The sequence below is a fragment of the Oxyura jamaicensis genome, chromosome 13, assembly GCF_011077185.1.
Source record: "Oxyura jamaicensis isolate SHBP4307 breed ruddy duck chromosome 13, BPBGC_Ojam_1.0, whole genome shotgun sequence".
In the NCBI taxonomy this organism is placed as follows: domain Eukaryota; kingdom Metazoa; phylum Chordata; class Aves; order Anseriformes; family Anatidae; genus Oxyura; species Oxyura jamaicensis.
In genome coordinates, this window is record NC_048905.1 from 5,880,771 (window position 1) to 5,904,070 (window position 23,300).

General features: G+C 45.3%; 1 protein-coding gene across 1 annotated transcript in view; it reads left to right on the plus strand.

The window, feature by feature from the left end:
- Positions 1-1,486: 1,486 nt before the first annotated feature.
- FGF18 (fibroblast growth factor 18) overlaps positions 1,487-23,300 on the plus strand; it is a 44,325-nt gene continuing 22,511 nt past the window's right edge. Inside the window, exon 1 of the mRNA XM_035338922.1 lies at positions 1,487-1,670. Coding sequence (XP_035194813.1) covers positions 1,490-1,670 — 181 coding nt within the window. The 5' untranslated portion in view covers positions 1,487-1,489. The remainder of the gene's footprint in view (positions 1,671-23,300) is intronic.

The following is a 23,300-nucleotide window of genomic DNA, read 5'->3' on the forward strand; positions in this document are numbered from 1 at the left end:
CCCTTTTCATTTGCATTGCCAGCTCCATCTACCCGCTAATATATCAGAACATTGTTGCTTCCAGGCTAGAAGGACAAGCATGCTGTAGCTGGAATGTGTTAGAAGTAGTAAGTCCTGCTAGGAACAAGTGTCACTCCTTTGCCAGCCCCAAACCTAGGTAACATTAAATTCCCACGTGATTCTTACTTTTTGTGGATTTCATCTCTTACGTGCAAGTGGTACATAACATTAGAACTCATCAACAATGAGTAAGCTTTGAACATTATTTGTCATGGCCAAATTAAAAATTGCCTGTTGTGTGGTAGTGTTCTTGTGTGCTGCTCAATAATATTTTGCTGCTTTTGGTTTCTGAATGAATTATACTGTGAAGGGAGTCTGTCACCAAAATATTGTCTCTTTTTTGGATTTGTATGGCAGCATGGTCACGGTGGTGCAAAGCTTTCAGGACAGATGTGGAGTGATTTCTGGTCTTTTGTATTGCTTGAGTGTGAAGTGCTTTTGGGTGTGTGTTGCTGAACCTCCCAGTCAGGAGGGCCTTCTTGAGAGCATCTTGGTTGCCTGGTCCTCTGACCTTGGGCAAGCTGGGATGAGTCTAAAGCAAAAGCAGGAATCCTGTTTCAGTGTTTCTTGGGAACTGCAAGTTGAGATTTGAAACTATATCTCCAGAGAAGGGCAGATGTGGCTGAGAAAGTTCCTTGTAACATTTTAAGGCTGTAGTTAACTAAGGTTAATTTAATCTATTGGCCAGAAAAAACACAGGAAGAGTCTCAATTGCCCAGAACCCCGCTGGTAATGACCTCTCTGCTGGACGTGTCAGTTGTGCTCTTGCTGGTCCAAATGATCTCTCCCTGACTTGGAGTGGACAAAGATGCAGCAACTGACCTTCAGCAGTGATCAGGCTTCACTAAAGCAAAGCTGGCAACAAACTTATGCTGAAGAGGGCCCACAAACAAATGGCACTTTTATCATACTAGATTTTATGCCTGTGTGTAGCTAGAATCCAGTCTACTAACGTCAGCGTAAATAGGTTTTTACCTTGACTTCTTCCCTGCCATTAATCCACGCAGCTGCTGAAGGTGAAGCACAAATTTTCTGAAATGGAATTGTCAGTCACCTTTCTCCCATACATGTCTGTGTAACTTGGTAGAGTCTATGCATATGCAAAAGCAAGCCTAATTTATGGTCAGTGAGGCTGACCAGGATTAAATCCAAGCAAGACCAAGCAGAAGTTTTTACTCAGAAAACCCCCCACAGTTTGATTGTAAAAATCCAGGTTTGGTTTACTGTCTAGAGCCAGCTCTGGATAGAATTACATTTTGAGTGCTTGATACCACAGCCTCGACTGTCAAGTGAAGGCCAGCCAAATCTAAGTCGTCTTGCGCCATGTACCCTTTGGCAGGTTGATGTGTAATCTTTCTATCCAATATGCTTATTTTATTTCATAGTTTATTCTGTTCTCTTTCTCCCCCGCCCTCTCTCCCACTTTCAGATGTTTGTTGCCGAGGAGAATGTAGATTTTCGGATACACGTGGAGAACCAAACGCGAGCAAGGGACGATGTGAGCAGGAAGCAGCTCCGGCTCTATCAGCTCTACAGCAGGACAAGTGGGAAACACATCCAAGTGCTGGGCAGGAGGATCAGTGCCAAAGGAGAAGATGGAGATAAATATGGTAAGAATATTTATTGGGATCCCCCAGACTCCAGTTCAAAAGCATTAATTCACTGTGTAGGCCTGAGAACCTCATGGGAGAAAAATGAGAAGAGCAATAAAATGCAGAGGATCACAGGGAAAAAACAAAACAAAACTTTTCAGATTAAGAACATGGAATTTGCAGTGCTAGAGCAGGCTGTCAGCTCAGCTCCCAGCTGCGGGCAGTTCCCACAGTACCATAATGCCACAGTTTATGAGTGTGTGATGGTGCTTGAAGACAAAATTCTTCCTCTGCCTATCAGATGAGCTTACAGTTTGCCCAGTGTAATTCATAAATGATACTGAGGTTGGCGACTTGGAATGTTTTTTTCCTGATGAACTCAGGCCCTGGGCTTAGTAGCTTGGGAGCTGTGGTTATGACCTGGGCTTGAGTTGGGATGAATCCCATTGCATGAGTGAAGCATCCTCTCATCTTTCTGGGTGTGTGTATTTGTTTTGAGCTGAAATTAAGCAGACTTCTGAGCTTTGAGTGCTTAAGTTGAATCTTGGTGCATGTAGATTCTGCAGAAATGCAACTAACTTGTACAGGCTAGCCGTATGTTCAACTATTTTTGTCTTATTTGCACATAAGCATTGTGATAGAAATGCCTTCAGGAGAGTTTACTATGAAAAAAAAAAAACTCTAATGCTGGTACATTTGGAGATGGCTTTGGCAGAGATATTTTGCTGTAGTTGTTTTAGGCCTGAATAACTGTTGTTGGAAGGGTTTCAAGGCTGTTTTGAGAAATGGTCCTTTTTCTCTTACGGACATACAGTCCGTATGTGTCACTGCAGATGTGTCCGTATGTGTTGGCCGGCATGCACATGTCATGTGAGGTTGACTTCATGTGCAGTGCTGGTGAGGTGGAAATGGGGTACGATGAAGGGCAGGTCAAAATACGGGAATTGTTATTCCCTCAGGGAACTTTGGACAGGATGACGTACGGTCCGTGCCTGTCAGCGGGGCAGCTACTGCCCGCCAACATGTGCAGAGCTGTGCCACTGGCGGTGTCAGCTAGAAAGTACCTGACTGCTGTGAAATGAGCCCCCAAAGCTGTTCTGCAAACTCACCCAGTCTCAGGAAAAGCCCTGCCCTGAGGGATCTTCAACCTTGTCCTTTGTCATTCCAAAATTTTCAGAGGAAACAGGAGTGCAAAGTGCCACTCGGCTGCTAATTATTGTGTCATTTTATTACATTCATTTTCTTAAGGTCTGATATGTAAACTAGTTGCTGCGTGCTAGCTGCTAGCTTCCCAGGAAGCGCTCCTGCCTGTGGTGAATGTCAGGTAACGTGATGCAGTTTGCTTCTCTGTGAAAGAAGGCAGCATTTACAGTGGGGTGCAGTAGGGAAGTGTGCCCGTGAGCAGCTGACAAGTGCTAATTTATGTGTCAAAGCCCATCTTGTCCCCTTCATACATATGCAATCATGTCTGAACAACAAATCCTAGCACAGGGGAGTGCTCGTGACCAGTGGAGAAGCTGCACAATTGTAGAGCCTTACATTTCCAGTCTGAGGAGCTCCGTGGCATGCACATTGCTGCTTGCCAGCAAATCCTCTCTGCTCCTGGTTGCTGGCGTCCGTCTAAAAACCCAATGTGTGCTGACTGACCACTGAGGCCATTTGCTAACACCCCTGCCTGCTCCCTCCCCCTCTCCTACTAATAAAACTCCTTGATGTGTCAAGCTGCAGAGCCTCCCCATTTCTAGCCATGCTGAAAGGTTATGGAAATCTGTTCATCATCTTGCTTGGCACAGGAACACTTAGAGCATGATAATCGGGGAGACAGTGAGGTGGGGCATGGAGGTCCAGGATGTGACCATGCAGAGCTCCTAGCTGTGATAATGAAGGGGGGAGAGATGTCGGAGTTACTGAAGTGAGAACCATCTGTGTTACAGCCAAAACTGGATACAAAGGCAGTGACACAGGATTCATTATGTGCTGGGAACCCCTCCCCCAGAGGCATTATTATGGAGTAACCTTTGATCAAGACCAGAGAGAGGCTTAAACCAGGTCTGGGGATCTGAACAGTTGCGAACTTTTGATCCAAATCTGTGTTGCTGGTCAGAACAGCCTCTGTAGGAGGACACCTTTCCTCTTAAGCAGCAGATGGCTGTTTTTCCTACTGCCCTTTTTCTCTTCTTTCTTCCTTTCCTGCCTTTAAGTTGGCACAGTGAGTCAGAGCTAGGCTTAACATTTGGGAGTGCCCAGTTCCCACTCCTTTTCTTGGCTGCGCTGCCCTTGCAGGCGATGCAGTCTCCCGCAGCTTTTCCCCTGTCTTAACCCTGTCCCCACGGAAAGGCGAGATCATGGTGGAGGTGATGTGAATTGATGTTGGAAGGATTACAGAGACTAAGTGTCAGCCTGGGGAAGGCTTTGAGAGGACGAGCAGGAGCCAACATCTGAGAAAAAGCAACAGATGTGGGAAAAGGTGCCTGTGGAGGTGGAACGTGAGCTGGCTCCAGCCCTGAGTTCTCCTGCCTACTCCTTCCTGAGCCGCGTTACAAACCCAGGCAGGGCTATCTTGAAATGCCTGTGCTGGGCTCCAGCTCTGCAGTCGTGGGGGACAGTTGTATCCGCTTGGGCACAAGCACAGGCAATGCAGAAAAGTGCCAAACTGGAAAGCTGTGAGATGCAAGTGTTACTGAGCACGCTTCCAGCTCCAAGTCTCACTGCTGCAGGGTCCAGGCTGTGAGCAGGAGACTCACCAGAGGTTAGGGGATGGAGCGTGTTAAGAGTCTCTCTTCTGGGGGCAAGATGCTGTTTTCTTGGCTTTTCAAAGTGATGCTGTGTCCTTCCAAGAACTTAGCCCAATTAATAGAAGGTAATATTAAACAAGGGCAGTGCAGACTCGGACTTATTGTGGGAAGTACTGCCGAGGGAGCATGGCTATGGTCCATAGCGCTCATTGTGAGCAATAAGCACTAGCCAGGTTTAAGGATGGGGAGCTAATAACATTTTAGCACCTTTCTCCTCCCATATATTCACAACTGGTTAAAGAACAGTGTGTCCAAGTGAAGAGATGCCTTTTATTTTTTTGCACATACAGAGCTTCCAAATGGCTGGCGTGTGAGGGTTATTTTGCCTTTGAAGGAGGGAGAGTTGGTTAGTTTTATTGCAAGGTTTTATTGACTTCTGTAAAACTTCTCACCTCTTGGTTGAAGAGAATGCCCAGAAAAGAGGGGAAGTGACAAATCTCAGGCAGTGAATTGCTCGTTTCCAGGCAGCCATCACAAGTACAGCAAAATGACTGAGCAGTTGTGGCTCAGCGAGAGAGCATTCTGCAGGGCCAGGAGAAGTCCAGCGGGAGGAAGCCCCCCTGAATGTTTTATCTGGGCCTGCACGTCCCATGTGCAAGGAAAAATGCAACTCTGTAATGCATAGTTTTACTGGCATAATAATTCTGGTATGTGGTGTTTGGCTTGTGCATTGTTCAGGGCCAAGATCTGGCCCCATGTGTGGAATTATTAAATGGCAAATTAAGTCAGTTAATAGAATTAATTGAGTCGATGTAATCCTTTTAATCAGATGGATTTGATCCCTTCTCAGATGAATTAGAATCCATTAACAGATAAGTCAATTATTGGACTAAATTAAATCTAATAATAATGCCTGCTGCTCACAGCTACACTAATTAATCTAAATACACTTACCTATCTCCCAAGGTTGTTTTCTTTTAAGGCTTAATTGATGTTCCTAAAGTGCTCTGAGATCTTTAGATAACAGACGGATCTATGTGAGCAAAATATTATCTCTTAACAGACTATAAACTAATTAAAGGACTGATCTATTTACAGATTGCATTTTTACTTTAATCTCCTCAACCTATTCAGAAAAGTTTGCACTGGCCCAGAAAAACAATATTCCTGTTATAAGCTTATTATTACTTTACAGGTTCCTAAGTGGTCCTTTCATTCAGAAAATGAAAGGGGGAAGGAGAAAAAACAACCATTAAAGTGCTGACAAAAAAAAGAAAAGGACCTGGAACCTTTATATTCTACCTCCGATAAATGGTACAGATAGGGAAGAGAGGGATCAGTGACCTGAAACCTTAGATCCTTTCATTTATTTTCATTTCACAAAAGGCAGAAGACATTCTATCCTGTTTGTTCACTATCTTTGTATCCGGTGCAGTTGGTGAGACAGAGCTCTCTTGGTTGGGTGAAGGCATTTTTTGCCTCATTTGTATTTCACAGCCATGTAATTTTTGTTTTAAAGTGTCTGCTGTTGTCCTGAGGGGCAATGTGAAGTGACAGACGTGAGGGGGATGTGAGGGGTGTTTGTGCTCACCCTTTCCTTTGAGTTAACTTTTATTTATGGCAAATACTTGGCTATCCTTAAGGTGAGGGCACGGTGTATATAGGTTATTAGCTAGTGTGCTACAGGTTATCACCCACTGCTATTTTGTCCTCTGACCTGGTCTATTCCAGTTAAAAATAAATAAATAAAATCTTCTCATTTCTCATTTATGGGAGGCTTTGTCTGAAGATGCCCCACACAAATGGCACGGCACACAGGTACGGTCTATCTCATCCTCGGCATCCCGTCAGCTACTGGTGCTTTTGGCTGACCCCAAGCCACTGATACGCTCTCAAGGGCTCCCTCTGAGCACAGGGACTTTTAGCTCAGGACTCAACAAAATGCACGGGAAGTCCACGGAACTGGACAAGGCACGTGTCTGCTAAAGTGTCAGCACGTCTGGCATCAGGTGGACCAAGAAGGGAAGCAAAAGCATTGTGCGTGCATGATGAACCTTCATGTATTGCAGGTGGCGTACACATCACTGCACCCTGTACTTTATTTTTTGGGTGGGCAGGTCTCAAGCTCTGAAGGCTGGAACCAGCATCCTCATGTGTGCAGGAGAAGCACAGAGCTCGGGGAGATGGGTGCCTCCGCCCTGGGGCCACCCCAGGCTGGGTGATGTGCCCTGCAGCTGGCAGTCCTGCCGGCTGTTCTGCTGCAGCTTCCCAGAGATGCCAGTGGACAAGCCCACGGAGAGCGCATTACAGCTGTCTAGACATCAGCCACACTCCATCCCGCCAGAGATTTCATTTGTGGTAGAAGTGGGCTCCGTTCCATGAGGAGGTGTTATATGTGCGGAAAATATTATTATAGCAAAATAGCCTCCTTTAATTGACTCGAAATTTTGCAGGATTCCTTCCTAGGTTTGGGTAATCCTGAGCTCTCCAGAATTAATGAGCTGACATAGCACTTCTTCGGGTTTGGCAGCCCGACAGCTAATTTAGAACTCCCTAAACTCATTTCACTAATGACTCCCATTTGTTCTATCTCAAAGCCTGGAAACAAATGCAAAATACCAGTGCCATTGTCCCATCTTTAGCAAGTCATTCTTTCCCCTCAGTATTTCTGGCACCTTAACAGCAAGCTGCCTTGGGAAAACTGATTAACCCTTTCCCTTCCTACAATAGTTAAAATCAATTTTGATTCCCCTGGGAAGATCAGGAAGCAAAACTAGACTAGTGGTTGGAAGGCACAGAATTAACCTGCAAGGAAGATGGGAGATGTAGCCCAAGTAGTGGCTGAGGCTGGTTAATAGCTGTATTTCCACAAGCTCGGCATCCAGAAACCTGCTTTTCTTCCCAGGAACCAGGTATGTGGAAAAGGGCCTGTCTGGCCCAGTGTAGATGAGCCAGATAGCCTGAATGCACTGTGATTTGCCTTGTAATTTATTCAGCTGAAACATCAGGATGGCTGTTTCCTATTTAAACTACGTATTGCTGCCTCCAGTCTCTTCCCATTACAGTTTTGACATGACAACAAGACAAATAATTTTTTTAAAAGACCTTTTATCTTCTAAACCATTTATTTTCACTTACTTAGCCCGGGGGCAGAGCTGACCTCAGTGTAAGCGATGATCATTCACCATGGCAGCTGTACAGTCATATGGGTCCTGGTGATTGGCCTAAGCCTGAGAAGCCTTCGCTGTCCAGCTGCTGTGTTGTGTCTCGTTTTTTTTTTTTCCTCTTGCCCAACATCCCCTGATTGCTTTTTTTTTTTTTTTTTTCCTTAAAATGTCTCCCCTTCTCATCTGGGTGGTGCAGTCAGCCAGCGGCAAAGTTCTCCTTTGAAAGCAGGCGCGGGGACGCGGGGAGCGAGGGGCGGCGGGATGAATTGAAGCATTGCAGCCGACTTGCGGCTTTGTTGAGCCACGAACAGTGGGGCTGGAGCTGGACCTCCCAGGCTTCCCTGTGCGGCGAGGAGGCTCGGTTGCCGTCACCTTAGAGTTGACTCTGAAAGGTTCAGCAGCCATGCGAATATGTTGTAATCATCTTATACGAACCATCTGTACGTTTCAGACTTCTTTTTCTGCTCTATTCTGTGCCCGTGCCAGAAAGCTCTGCTTAGGCAAGATGAAAAGTTTTTTTTTGGGGGGGAAAAAAAAAGAAAAAGAAGAAACCTTTTGCTTTTTGATTTGTGACAAGCCTGTTTCAAACAATGTATGTTTTTGCTGGTTTCTTAAACTTTTTTTTTTGATAGCTGCTACCTCAAGCTCCCACTGTAGCCTGTTTCACACCTGAAGTTCAGCTGCCTCTACAGTCTCTGTCTGGTGTAAGTACCTGTAGTAGCCCTTACAGCAGAAGCTGCTGTTTGTTTTTCCTCTGACACTAAAGCGATCTTTAATTTCCCAAATTTTGGGCCTTGAGTTGTCTTAAGGAGCCTTTACTTTCAGGGAAGAAGGTCATCTTTTAGCTCTGAACTTAAAGCCCCTGTAATCACTGCTTGGTGTTTGGAAAACCTAGGCCTGTCTGATAGTAAATATTAGGTGCCCAGAAATAATGAAGAAAATATAAAGGTCTGCTGATAATTTGTCATTTTTAATTTCTGTGCAGAGTGGAAAGTGAGCTACAAAATGAAAAATCTTTATTTTCATGCAAGTCGTAAAAGAGTTTTTGTTAACAGTTTGTGTATATAATTCTATACTGTGATTTAAGTGTTCCCATTAGAAATGCAGAATAGGAAATAGGATCCCATCTGTGAGCAATTTAAGAGGAAGTGAGACAATGGAGTCGATTGCTGCTTCAGTTTAGATAATCAATACAAATATTATTAGTATAGTGATTTATCTTCCTAGGCACTTTATGAAAATGTGAATGCCAGACCCTGAAGACAGGTCAATATGATATTATCTGTTCCTGCCTTGCTGTGATTACGTTTTTTCCCATGAAGCTTGAGCAGCTGCTTTGCTAAATGCTCTTCTCTGTGATGAAATAACACAAAAACAAAGTTGGGGTTTCCCTTTCTTTTTAGTAATTCTAAATAGGCACTAGGCATATTCATGCAAAAATGACTTCTCCCCAAAATTTATACATGGGGACTGTCATGTTGTTATTGGGAGATGAAGTTCTAGAAGATGTTTGCATAATTTTAAATGTTTCTAGGCCATGAGTGATTGCACACAAAAGTGCTGACAGAACTCGTCTTGAGTTGATTTTAGTTGTTTTATTTTAATGTCTGTTATCAAGCACTGTATCGTGGTTTCTGAGGTTTTCCAGTATCTAAGCATCCAGACAATCATGAATTCAAGTTGGTTATTGGGACACAATTAAGAGTACCCAGAGAATAGGCTAGTTGCTGCAATGTTTCTGAAGGGCTTTTTAAATTGCTTTTACTTTGCAGGGAGGAGGAAAACCTTGTAAAAAATAAAAATAAATTGACTTCTAGTAATTTTTGGCTTCCCTGTAGATGACTATGCATGTTGTCAAGAGGCCTTTGAAATTTGTCCTTTGTAAGAAACGTTTGGGGGAAAGGAATAATGTTGATAACCTTCATGCCTATTTAAAGAGAGGATGGGAAATTGAAAACTTGGAGCGTGAAGAGCACAGTTCTGCTTTTGAAGATAAGATGGTGTGTCACTAGGGTGCAGTTGGCAGACCGATATTCAGCAGCTTGCTTTGCCAGAGACTTAGTATCAGTGGTGGCAGCAGTGTTCCTCAGCTGGAGAACCTCCACCACTGCGTTCTGACCAGGTTAGGTGATGGGATAAAGACCTTTGCTCCTCACCTGGGAGGAAATGGCATGAATTTCATCCTCTGTCTCAACATCCTTGGGTTGTTCCTCCCTCATCTTCAACACAGGAATTGTGATAAACCCTTGTAGGTTTCCAAAAGATAGCAGCGTTATGAGTGGAGAGATGCTAACGAGATGGTGGTAATGGAGAATGTATCAGCAGTCTGGTTAAAACCAATTATTTTGGTATTTTCAGGAGCTGTGAGGGCATTGCTGTTTTCAGGTTTGGGTTTCTTCAAGAAAGGTGTTAGGCTTTATAAAAACTAAGGCACTTTAATTGCTCAGATTTTACCTCAAGTTTTTAAAAAACCAGATAGGAATTTCCGCAGTCGCGAGGTGGAGCACAGCAAACATTCACGATGCCAGTAGCATTGCGTGGCCGTCTGGAAGAGGAGAGAAGAGCCCTGTCCCCTCTGAATCTGCACAGAGCCTCAGGCTGAGCAGAAAGGTGAAAAATATCAGTCTCTGAAGATGAGAAATTGCTGATGCATGACGCTTGGAATTTGGAAGAGTCCAAAAAGGGAGCTGAAAATACCCCCCAAAAGTGACTATCTGTGGCTTGAACGAAATAGTGTCCGATCAGCATTCAGAAACCGCTGAATTCAGGCCGTTCCAATACTGGCATTTTCCAGACTGCCTGCCAGTCGGATGCAGAGGAGAACACGTGTAGAGCGTCTGCGGTCTCCTCAGCGCTCGCAAGAAGGGGAAGGCAAGCTGGAAGTAAAGGGAAAGAGAAGGCCCACTAAAAGAAAAAAGTCATACTTTTTTCTTACTGAAGAGAGGAGTATTGGGGTTGGAGGGAGGTGGATGTGTGGCTGCACTGTGTGAGCATCTTCCTTAATGAGCCGTGCCAGCAATAAATAGTGCATGCTTTTGTCCCTAATGAATTTTAAGTATTTTCAGAATGCCCATAAGAGACAATTCAGGCTTTTATGGTGACATAGAAGCTGAGAGCTTCTAAATGTCTCCTGAGCTTTGTGTCCCTGATGTATGTTGTAGTTGCTTTAGAAACATGCCTATCTTTTGCATATGCTACCTGGAGTGATTGAGTTTGAAGATGCACTCAGTAGTATTGAAATGTATTTTCCTTGTGTCTGAGAGCTGAAATGACTGCCTATAAGGCCTTCTGCTCCTTTGCATTCACAGCTGCTAAAAAGGGTGCCTTTCTAACCAAAGCAGTAAGAGAAAACCCGGCCATCTGCTGTGGCCCAGCCTTCTTGTAACAGTAATGAGCTTTGGGTCTTCTCCAACAAGCAGCTTCCCAGAGATCACAACTGGATGGCAGCTGTGTTGGCTGGAAGGATCTGGCCCCAGGTAGCGTGGTGGAGAGGAGTCCTCATCCTCAGCTGCTTCTGTTCCTCATCAAAGAACTGTGCTCGTGCGATGGAGGAGCAGTGGATGTTGTGCCTGGATGGCGGTGACGCAAGCTCAAACATATTCTGGTTGGCATTGGAGCATATGGTAGGCGAAATACACTTGGGATCCAGGCTTCAAGCTGGAGTGGCTGGTATGGTTTGGTTTATACCCTTTGTTCTGAAGTGCTTTTTCCAAGAATAAGTAGGAGAGGAAACAGGCAACCAGATATGAAGAGGGAGTTGTAGCAGCAGGAGAAGATCACCCGCAGCCACTGCTAGAGAGGAAGACCCTGTGATGTGGAGAAGCAGCAGGGGAGAGCTAAGAATTGGATGGCATATATACACCAGTTAAGTCTAAAAGGTGGAAAGCCAATGTCCAAATGGCTTCCAGTGCTTGGCCAGGGATGGTCATGAGGTCTGCACTGTGTCCGTGGCTCGGGATATCCTTCCCACAACCCCCCGTTTACCACTCTAGGAGATTTTGGGGTTCCTTGTTTGAAATTATATGTGTCAAAGGAGTGGGTGAACTCAGCTGCTGAAAGCTGGTCTTGTCTCATTGGTATCAGTCTTGTTGTCCCTGGTTCCAGAAGCTTGGATCTGTCTACAGGTAACTTTAGTATAAATCCTAAACAGAATTTCTGCTTGTTGTGTGGAGCTGGGGGGCTCACAGTATTGGATCTCTGTTATGACTGAGCCCTGAGTTTCTTCTTGCCTGTGGTCTCGGACTTCAGCAGAGCCATTCCCAAAGCGACTGTGTGAGACTGAAAGGAGATTAAGTGCCCAGCAGTGCCTCCTGTTCTTCTTGTGTCTTGCACCTTTGTTAAGACCTTGCATTTCAAGCCATTTTAGCCAGTGGGAGGCAAATCAAAGCTGTTAGGTTTTAGCCCGTGACAATAGTACGGTGCTGCATGGCCAGCCTAGCCCCTTGTCTTTGTGTGACGCTTGATCAGCAGCAATTCTTACCTTTATTTCATTTGCTTCTGCATCTGCATTCTTGACTCTTTTTTTTTTTTTTTTTTTCCCAAGTTAAAGTTTTGACTGGTGACTCGTTAGGAGCAAATAGGCAAAAGGATATTGACTTTACACCTACTAATCTGGGGGTGCTAACAAGAAAACATAAGAGCTGTATGGCCACCTGGAAGGACTGGAGGAGGGGAGCTCCAAAGCATAGCAAAGAAACTCCATTTTAGTTTCTAGACAGTCACCTTGGTGGTTCTTGCAGTTGTAATGAGTTTGGGTGAACATTTGACTGTCAACAGTGCTGAAACCTGTTTTGGGTTTTGCCAGGGTTTTCTAGTGCCGGAACTATTAAACCTGTGTGGGCATAAGATGAAAATAAGATCCTAATTAGGAGATGCTAAATATGTTTGCTCAGAAATGAGGTGCCCTTTACAGCGGCTGGTGGAACAAAGCCTTCTTCCTTCAGCATATGTGTGCGCAGCATGGTGCATGAGTCAGGATCCGTGTAGCTGTGGGGCTGGCATGCTGTGTATGCTGCAGGCAGAAGGGAAGTTACCGAGACGTGTAGTAGCTCTAATATACCTACAATAAGTACTGACAGCAGCAAAATCAGCAGTGTGGGAGCGCACCAGACATCAGTCCTCCAGCTGCAGTGTGGAGGCACAGAGTGGGTGGGGAGATGTGTGGTAGGGGAGTGGAGAGGAAACTTTAACCTCCAGAGTGAAAAACTGGGGACAGTAGGAGCTGTGTGGATGGTGGCTGGTGGTTTGGAGTGGATGTTAATACCTTCCTGATGCCCAACAAGTAAATGTGAATCAGCGCAGTTCCACGTACGTTGGCTGCAGGCATCGTGGGGGCAGTCATGGGCATGGCCACGGGCAGGTGATTCCTGTTGGGGTCTGTTCTCAGTTTCACTGCTGCTGGGGCCCAGGTCAGCTGCAGATGGGCCTGTTCATCTGCAGCCATATCTCTGACAAAATAACCATGCACCCTGAGGTATTTTTAATCTAAGACGAGGATGTCAGCGTTCTCGGGGAGAGCAGCCTATTGCAGGGGAGCTGGGGAGCAGCTGAGGAATGGTGGGTCTAATCTTGAGGGTCCTGCTGTGGGCAAGGGTTGAGCCAGGTGACCTCCAGAGATCCTTTCCAGCTTAAATTGTTCTGTGATTTGGTGCGTGTCTTTCAACAGTGATTATCAGAACAGACCTGGTCGATCAAGTTGTCAATGACCAGTTCCTTTGAAGACAGTGGTTCTCCATCAGAGGCAGTGGGACCCTGAGGAAGCATCTTGTAGTGGTCTGCCCCTCCCTTTCCTCCTTGTGATTTTGAAGAATTTGTAGCCTGTTAAAATTAGAAGCAGGCAAAATTTTCCATACTGCCATGCTAGTGCTTCTGCCCTTTCCCTCAGTTTGATGTGACTTGTGTTTATAAAGACGATACCTTTCTGCACCAAGGGTGTAACCTGTAGTTTGTTACCAGGTGTGCTCTGTGTAGTGAAGGGGCATGCTTTGCACCAGTGCCGTAACCAATACCTGTTGTTTTTGCTCCTTTCTGGACATTAAACCAGTTTACCGTGTACTTTGAATGGGGAGGAAAGGCAGAGAAGGAAATCCCTTGGCCTGAGTCTGTCTCTCCAGATTGCTTCCCAGACTCCAGACTGGAGTCCCCAGTCCTGCTGTATCCACTCCTGGCTTCCTTTCACTGAGCCCTGCTTTGCTGTTGTGACTTTCAACCTCAATCCTTCTCTTCAGTGCCTGACCTGGCTGAAACCAATATCAGTCTCTCAGCAGGAGGAACCTGAGGAAACACAGCAAATTTCAGCTCCTGGGGCTAAATTGTTGTGCTCTTTAACAGCAAACTGTGTTGAACTAATTGACAACCAGCTTTAAACATACCCTGATCAAGCAAATACATTGATTTATTTTTTCCTCTCTTACCAAGTGTTAAGCAGCTTCCAGCTTGGTTTCCTCCCCAAGAATTGGATAACTCATCCATTGTGTAGTAAAACTGATGGGCAGTGTTGACCTCTATACAATCCTTTCAGTATGTTGAGGGAGGAAAGAGTTTTCTTATACTTGTGACTCTTTCACCACTTAAAAACAAAACAAAACAAAAAAGCCCAACCCAAAACCACACACACCAACAAAAGATGATCCATTTTCTCTGGATGTCTTTGAAAGAAGCTCAGTTTAGAGACAGACTGGAGAGAAAGGCTATTGATTTTGTTTGACCTCCAAACAGACTGCGGTCAGTATATTTTCCCTGTTGGAAGAGGTTCAGGGCTCTGAATTTCAGTGTCAGCGTTTGTATTCTAAAGTGCGCTGGAGCTTTTGGTGCTTCTTCAATAAATAGCAAGCTTTAAGGAGAGGAAAGGTAGATACGTATTTCCCTCTGGATCTGCCCTTCCTTTCTTCTTCTATCCTGTAAAACTTGGTTGTGCTGCTGATCAGGCATTCACAATTACTTTTCACCAGATGTCCTGCAGGTTAGTGGCTTAGGCTAGGACTCCAAAGCAACAGTTTTGTGATTCCTGTCTTGCTTTTTCCAGTGCTGAGCCAGATCTTTTACCAGCCTGCTACTTTCTTACGTGCACTCGTGCCCATTGCTGTACCTGGTTGCTAGGAGAGATGCGGCTTCTTCTGCACTGATGCAGTCTCGGTTTGTCCCTCCTGCAGAGCTTTCCTGGCTTGTACCATCTAGTAGGTCTTGTGCATTTTTTTTTTTACCCCTACCTGTACACAATAATAAACCTTCTAAAAAATACTATCCCCATCTTATACCCCGAATATCAACTTTTACATAGGAGAACTTGCTTTATTTGTACTTGGTCTCCCGCAGTGAAACCAGGTATTCTGTTTGGTGACTGCTGTAGTCATGGAAATGCAGTGACTGCTCTGTTTGCTGCAGGTTGGGGTAGCTTGTAAATGTTCTTGTAACACAGCTTGTGCCAGCTGCTGTGCCCTTTCTCTGGTGATTGCCTATCAAGGAGTGGTTCAAGGGCTGGAAGGATGTGCAGGATGTGTGAAGGCCACAGAGTTTTGATTGTCAGGTTTCAAATGAACTTCTTGGAGCTCCTTTGAGATGAGCAGTACCAATCTGCATCTCTCCATGCCGAGGTGTTGATTGCATTATCTCCTCATAATTTAACAATAACGCTTTTCACAGCGTGTATTTGGTTTGTGTACTTCCGCCTGCTTTGCAGCAAATTCAACAGAGCGAGTTAGCTGCTTTTGCACATCAAAGGGCAGCCAGACGAACCTGGGAAGATTTAATCAAGTGGTGGGCAGAAGCAGGTGACATTAGATACCAGCTGCTGAGCTTTGCTGGCCATGGTAGCACATGCTTCATTTCTAGCTCAAATGGGTGGACATTCCTAGTATCCTCTATTGAAAAATAGTTGGTCTTCAGTGCAACTGCCAGCCCCATGTGTGCTTATAGCCGTGTTTCAGGTCAGGGTGAAAGCTGCCGAAACAGATGCGTGAGAGCCTGCCGTGTAACTGCCTGTAGCACATGTGGTCTGCTGAGAATTATGCAGCACCAGTTTCTAACTCAAGCGCTTCATTTCCTGGAGTAATAGTCCGCTGCATCCCTAAAAAAGAATGTCTGGTGCAATATGTATGTGTGTAGCCTGTGCCAAGTCAGGCTGAGGGTGCAGCCTCTGTTGTGTGTGTAGCTGCAGTGAGTGACTCCCCAGGGCAGGATTTCAAGGGTTCCCCAGAACTTTTCCTTGCCATCTTCAACCCAACTCCCCATGTCTGAATATTCAATTACATTAACCCTTTGCAAATGGCTTGGCAGACACCTCTGGGAGGGGTGAGGAAGAGAGCTGTAACCATTAAACCTCTGCACAAACGTGAAGGAAAGAAGCCGACAGAGGCAGATGAGGTGAGGGGATTGACTTGCTCCTAGGAAGCCCCCAACCCCAGGCAGGGTGTGAGCCTGCCCAAATCTGTGCCTCTTCCCAGTCTTCCCAGAGTGGCAGGTGATGTACCAGGAAAACGTGTTGCTGGAAATGTAGTTAATCCCTGGGAAAGCAACAGGGCAATATGTCAATGTACTGTGGCCATTTTCATAGGCATTTTCCAGTACATTGTAATGGTGGATTATGAATATGACAATTTATTTTTACTGATCTCAATCAAAAATGAAGCACGCATAGAAAACGCTAAGATGTCCTTGTGTTCTAAGTGCCTGTAATCTGTTTCTAAGAGCTGGGTACCAAAATACTCCTTTGATTCTCAGAGGTAATTGTACCTCTTAATTAGCTGGAGAAAAAAAAAACACAGCCTGAGATCTTGCTATATAAATTATAATTAACCCCTTGGCACTGGAAGTTGAGATTTCCTGCCCCCGAGCACAAATGCAAAACGCATTAGCAGCACTTAACGTCAGGCACTCTCGCCCACCGCAGCCGAGGGGTCAGTTTGCTACCCAATAAATACTGCCGCGCTTGGAAGTCCAGTAGGAAAATGGCAGGGAAGCCACGGAAACCCGAGGGGAAGCACTAAATACGCCATTTGAGGATGTTTGACCTGCTTTTTTCTGAGAGCTGCAAATGCCGCAGCGGGAAGGACAACACAGAAAAACCCGGTGGGGAGATGCGAGCGAGGAGAGAGACGTTTCACGGTGAGCGGTTTTGTTCGCCGACATGGCTGGTTGGTTCGCCGTGAGAATGGCTCTTAGAGCTCCCTGTTCACACACCTCGAGCAAAATAATTGTCTATTGCCAGACACACTTGGCTGTGCCTGTTGTATGCAGAGTGCACCAGCCACCGACGACCGGCCACCCACTGTTATCATTCACCAGCATCCTGCTTTTTTGTCTCCTCCTTGTTCTTGCCAGTTGGGGATGAATTTTAACTCTTCACACTGGAGGTGGACCTGAAGCCAACAGCTGAGTCGGGAAGCTGGAGGCGGAGGCGAGGGCAAGCACCACAGCTGTTGTGGGGAGGCCGGAGGCTGTGCGGAGCCTGCTCACACCTGTGGTGTTTCCCTTCCCTGTCCCTGCCTAACCTGGTCTACAAAGGGTCTCTGCTCATTTCACACCTTTGCTCTGACCCTCCCCAGTGAAGGGCCAGGCCTGGCAGGTTCCTGGGTTAGGGAATGTCCCCTTTCCCTGCCAGGAGCTTGCACAGAGGCTCCTTCATTCAGAGCAGCTGGTTCCTTTGCTCCTTCTGAGGTTTCAGGTGGAGGAACTACTCTTCCCCTGTGTATCAACCCTAAGGTGGCTGCAACCCTGCAGGAGGCTACAAAGCTTTCAGACAGGCTGTTGTTTCCCAAGGGCTGTCTCTAGTTGTATGGCATGGCCTCGGGCCCCCACATGCCTGTGGCTCTGCCTGTGAGGGATGTCACGGTCCCCAGCAGCTCCTCTTGCAGCAGCGGTGGCCATCTGAGAGCTTGGGGTGACTTGGCTGCCTCGGCCCCGTTCCTAAGATGGCTTCGTCTGCCACAGAGGTGAATGGTGGTCCAGCTCCTTGGCCTGGCCACGGAGGCTAAAGATGTGGCCGTCAGGGCTGCCTTTAAATATTTCGACTCCACTGTTTGTAAATAACCAAGGGGAAATTGGTTCTTTGTACTCTGTTCTGCTTAAAGATTGTAGGAGCTAAGAGGAGAGTAATGAGGTGTCCAGCTAGGGAGGAGCGATGTCCTCATGGACACAGGGTACCAAGGGGCTGGGAGGAGGGTTTTTCCTTTGTGTTTTTCCTTTGTCCCTAAGTCTGAAGTTTTTAAAAGTGAATTATATGCTGATTAAAGAACCCTCCAAGTTAAATAACCTGTGTTGCTCCGTGCTAGGATAGGTGTATAGGCTGGACACCTATAGCAGCAGTGTCCCTGCCAGCGTGTCACCCACCATGTTGAGGGACCATCCCCTGCACGGACCCGCAGGGTCACCCCCGTTAGTGCAGGGAGAGGAGAAATGTGGGCAGCTGGGACAAGGGACTGGAGTAGGACAAGGTCGGGTTCTGTTTGAGCTTGGCCTCTATGCATTGAGGCTTTTTGCAACATGGTGATATGGGTGATAAATCAATACAGAAACTGGGCTTTTATTAGAAGATCCTACGGGCATACAGACAAGCTGAGCCTGAAGTAGTTGGGATGAAGTATTTGGGGGGGGGGGGGGGGAATTGTAAATATAGGACCAAATCTGAGCTTTACAGAAGATGTGTGTCTCTAGGTAAATTGAAACTGGAATAAGTAGCATAAAAATCCATATTATTGTTTTCAACACCGGTTCTTTAAACACAGAATAACAACAAGTAAGCTGTTAGAGATATTGCCTCTTTGCTGTTCCTGTTTGTAATGCCACAGAAGAGGACTAGTTTAGTTCTGTACTCAGTTTATTTTTTATATTGAAATTTAACTTGGAATCTCCTTTTCTAAATCTAAACAGTTGGGCTTTGAATACAGAATTGCATTAGAGCTTTTAAAATACATTTATTAAAACGTAAAACTAATTTTACAGTTTTGACAGGTTTTATTTGAATATCCAATGCCAGGTGCCTTTTGTCCCAAGTGACTGTAGAAATGCAAAGGAAAAAAAAAAGAAAAAAAAAACTTTTCATGCAATTTAAAACAAAGTAAAAGGCAGGTAAGTAGTCCTACCTATGCTGTCTACCAAAGGTAATAGCTAAGAAAAAATCATGTTTCCAGAAATAGATATGAAACCAAAGGTGCTAAAGGCAGAGTTAATTTGTTATCAGATTTTTATTATTCCTGTTGCTGCTGCTCTGAGAATAGCTGGAAGAACTGTGCTATGTCCGTAGGGAGAGGCCTTCTTAAAGGGATTGATATATAGAACCCTCCTCTGAGGTGCTTCATCCGAGGGACACCTTGGCTGCAGTTTGTTTCAGAGCATGTGCATCCCTGGAAAGGAAGGACTAGGCTCTGTAGCCGGTCAGTTCTTGCTCCCCTATTTCAACTTTTACTGAAAAATAGTCACACTGGCATTTGAGAGTGGCAATTGTATACTTCATTTAATAGTAAATTATCTTCTATATGGCAAAAATATGTTGGTGTTAGCAGCATGAGCATTAAAAAGTCAGTTCTATTTCTTTGAAATTGTGTTTGCATCCATTTGTAACAATGATCCCTGTTTAAAATCTTAAAACATATGGGGAATTTTCCTCTATGCTAGAACATTTTCTTCAGGTAGGTTGTGCTACTGCCTCTGCTCCTCTGGGTTCCAGAGCCACAAGAATCCCATTGAAAATACCGTAGCATCATACAACTTTATTTTCAACATATTTTAACTTGTTGGAAGAAGGGAAAGTTACAATGAGCACCTTTTGAGAAAATACACAAGCACGGTTATGTTCCTATCTGTAAAATTAATTGTCATAATTTCAACTTTTACTGGGCAGCACAGAATAATAAAACCTGCATGGTATACAGAGAATGTAACATTCATTTTTGTGCCAGATGTGGCTGATAACTTAATTCAACTAACACCGCAAATACCTTACGCATTGCTCCTGATTCGACACCAATTTGGAGTTTGCACAAATACAACATGAGGGCCTGGATGGGGCTAACTTATGGACTGTGTGAAACCATCATGGTGTTGGCACAGGGGAGAGATTTATGTGCTTGGGACTCCTCGGTGAGGGGATGCGGTGGTGCTAACATCACACCTACTTTGTTGCCGAGGATAAGCAGCCAACCACCAGGCTGCCCGAGATAGATGGATGAGCACTTCGGGGTGAATACAGTCTGTCCTACGCCTCTGGCCACAAAGAGAGCAGCTTTGAAGAAGCAAGAGTACATGGGGTTCCCATGGTTGTCATTCTCTGCTTATTGTTATTTTTGTGTACATCAGTATTTTTTTTGGGTTCAGCTGAGACTGGGAACAAGAGAGTCAAAATAACTTGAGCAAAGTTTGTTCTTGTGGTAATTCTAGCCCTTCGTGGGACGGGGAAGGTTCACGTTATTTCCATACCCAGGAGACTCCAACACTTTGGATGTGTTTCAGCTGCACACTCAGGGCCAGGTTCTGAGGTCCTTGTCTGTTGGTCTTTACTATGTCAGTAGGAGTTTATTCAAATGAGAATGATCAAAGACATCAGGGTTTGGCCCTTTATTTTTAATTTTAGGTGATTTTTCAAGCATAACAGAGCTTCTGAACTTTTTGAGGCTCATCCTTCACTAATTCCAGACTTGGAGCCTGGCAGTTTTTCAAGCAGTTTTCCTGCCTCTGTAGAAATACTGTCCACTTGAGCTGTGTTTGGAGACAGCAAGACACCCTGGTGAGATAGAGGAATTTCTGTGCTAACATTTTTAACGTTTCTCTTTCCAGGCCTACGTCTTAGTCATTGCAAGCTTGCAGGTGGTAAAGTTCAGTTCAGAATTTGTTCACTGCCACTCCCCGCCCAGACGTTTTTTAAGCACACAACCTATTGCCTGCAGTTTTACTGAATCTTGTCTAAATAAGATTATTCACCATAATTAAAGCTACTGCCAAAGTATTTTTAGTGTCTCTTATGGTGAATTATGCATAAAACATCTGCAAGAGGCCAAGTCTTAATCTCCACTGTTTAATCTTGTTTTCTTATATCTACAAATGGGTGCAAGTGGCTCTTTGTCAGAATGGCAATGTTTTACACCCATTTTTAATGTGAGTAAATGATGACCGGACTCTGGGTAGTGCAGACTTGGATCAGTATCATGGTACTTATGGTCTTAATGTTGTCCTCATATTTGTCCTCATATTTTTTTTTGTTTGTTTGTTTTATTTAAGTTGGGTAAAACCTGTAAGACCTGCCTTGGTAATTATTCTGGGCAGCTAAACTATCAAATAATTTTCATACGTATGGACTGGTTAAAGACCTCAAAGTTCAGTGAATATTTTCATTTAAGCTTCTCTCAAGACGAACATTGTTATTAATAGAGTTAGCTTATAGGGATTGTGTCTGAAAGCTCCGTTAGGAGCCAGAGTGGGCAATACTGAGAAGAGTACTTCTTTGTTTCAGACTCATTTTTTTCCCCTTGGTATTGCCGTTCTGGCAGAAGCAGTACACCTTCTGCAGAGCTGTGAGGCAGGCTCACCTGAGATGATCCCTGAGATGCTCAGGGAGCGCTGGCAGCTCCAAGTCATTCCTTGGGCATCTTTGGTTAGCCGCTGCTGAACTGGCAGGGGATTTTTGGGTGGGCATCCCTGAAGGTGCAGCCACTAGCAGTGTGGCAGGCTTAAAGAGTGGATGCTTCAGCAGCGTGTGAGTGACACTGTAGTACCCAGATGCCTTTAGTAGCTGAATATCTTGTCCTGTGCACCCTGCAGTGTTAACTGCCTGTGGCAGGGTGTTGTGCTCACACATCTGTATTGGGTTGCGTACATGGGCTTGTGTGGTTGGCACCAGCACGTAAATTTCCACATGTCTTGGCCTCATGTCACATAGACATGCCCAGCAAACACCGAGTGGGTAGCTCAGGATCCTGGAAACAGGACAGGACGTCTTTCTGCTGTTAGACTGTTGGTTGCAGATGAGAGTGCCTGGAAGTATTTCCCAGAGACTGAAGCTCTTATCAGCTACTTCAGAGGTAAAAACCTCAGGAAGATGCACCAGTGTGTGCTAGGAAGGGAATTTTAGCTCATTTCTCTGTTGAAGCTGCAGGAATCCTGGGCTTTTCTATCTCATCAATCCCTTGGGGTGGCTGCAGGCAGCAGAGTGAGGAGACAGCCCTTTGGAGGGCTGGGAGGGGAAAGCTCCTGCCTCCTGTGTCCACCTACCCAGGGACAGGACCCTGAGGCCATGCATCGGTCTTCATCAGCACTCCAGGGACTTAGGAGGGGTGCAAAGTCCTTTGTGTGGAAGCATTTGCAGGACCAAGTAGCTGCAGTGTAAGTGCCTTTGAGGTCATTGCTGCATTATAGATTTTCTTCTGATGTCTCTCATGCAAATATTTAACCTGTCTGGTTCCTGAGAGCTGCTAGTACTGGCGTGTGCTGTTACGGGAGGGACGGGTTGTCTCTGAGCTTTCCTCTGTTCCCAGGGAGCCCTCTGCCCTGCTCCCCTCCCAGCCCCAAAAGTAGGCACGTGGGAGTGCTATGGGGGATAAGGATGGGCTGATGCTCCAAGGGGCTAACGTGCCTGAAATCCTGTCTTTTTCCCTAACTCCATCAGCTGACTGAATAAGTGGTGGTGGTCATCCCTTCAAACCTGGGTGCTTAGAGGCGTTTAGAGCCTGAACCTTGGAGCGGTTGTTACTCCACCTCCCCACAACCACTCCTTTTTGTGATTTGACATGTAGCCTGTGTTCACTCAGGACAGACGGGATGAGCTTATGGTGCTGGGAGGTGGGTCAGAGCTCTGCCCTCCTGAGCACCAGCCTCGCCGATTTCAGTAGTTACTCCTGATTTGCACCTGGGCAATGGAGAAGGGGATCGGGTTGTATGGGCTATAACTATTTTAAATGATGCAATCTGGAGGAATATAAGAGCGAGCAAATAAAAATTATGGATGCAGCATAGATTCCCTCACTTGTCCTTAGTCTACAGGCATTGTTAGACTACAGACTTTATGCAATTTTGGCATAATTTCTTCTTTGTTATGTCATGAATGTAAAGTGGAGACAGGATCATTCTCTCTGATGTGGACATATAAAGGATTAATGTTTTTTGGTAGGGGTAGGCAGTGTTCAAATTAGTTCCAACTATTTTAAGCATGGATGTGCAGAAGAGTTTGCCCTTGCCAGCCTGGGATTCTCACTGGAAGGTACAGTCCTACAAGAGAATAAATCTTTTTCTCCTGAGCTCTCAGGGGATGAGTTAGATATGATACGTGCTGTGAACTATGGAAAAGCTGTTCTCCATTGCAGGAGCTGTGGCCACAGCATCAGTTCATCTATACATCCTTTCTTTTCATTAACTGGAAATAGTTTCAGATACTGAGAATAGTTTCCCAACTATTGTAGCCTGGCCTCAAAGCTTTTAAAAATTGTTAGTTCAGAAAGTGCAAATGCAGCATAGGAGTACTTGGTTAGATGGGCTCCTGTGCTGACTGTCAGCAGACGGACTCCTCCAGCCTGTGGGCTCTGTCTCATCCAGCTTTCCTTGAGGGCAAAACCAGAGTGAGAAGAAGCAAATTGGTCTACTCTGATTATGGCCAGTGCTTCTTCAGAAACATTTGTAATTATCCAGTCCTTCCGCACCTTGCTTGCATATTCCTTTTTACTGTCCTTTTCACCTGAAACTAGCTGGCACTTAGGATTCTGTGATACTGTATAAACCTTGTGCTTACTGTGCCCTCTCTCTTCTCTTTCCCTGTGCTTTTCTGG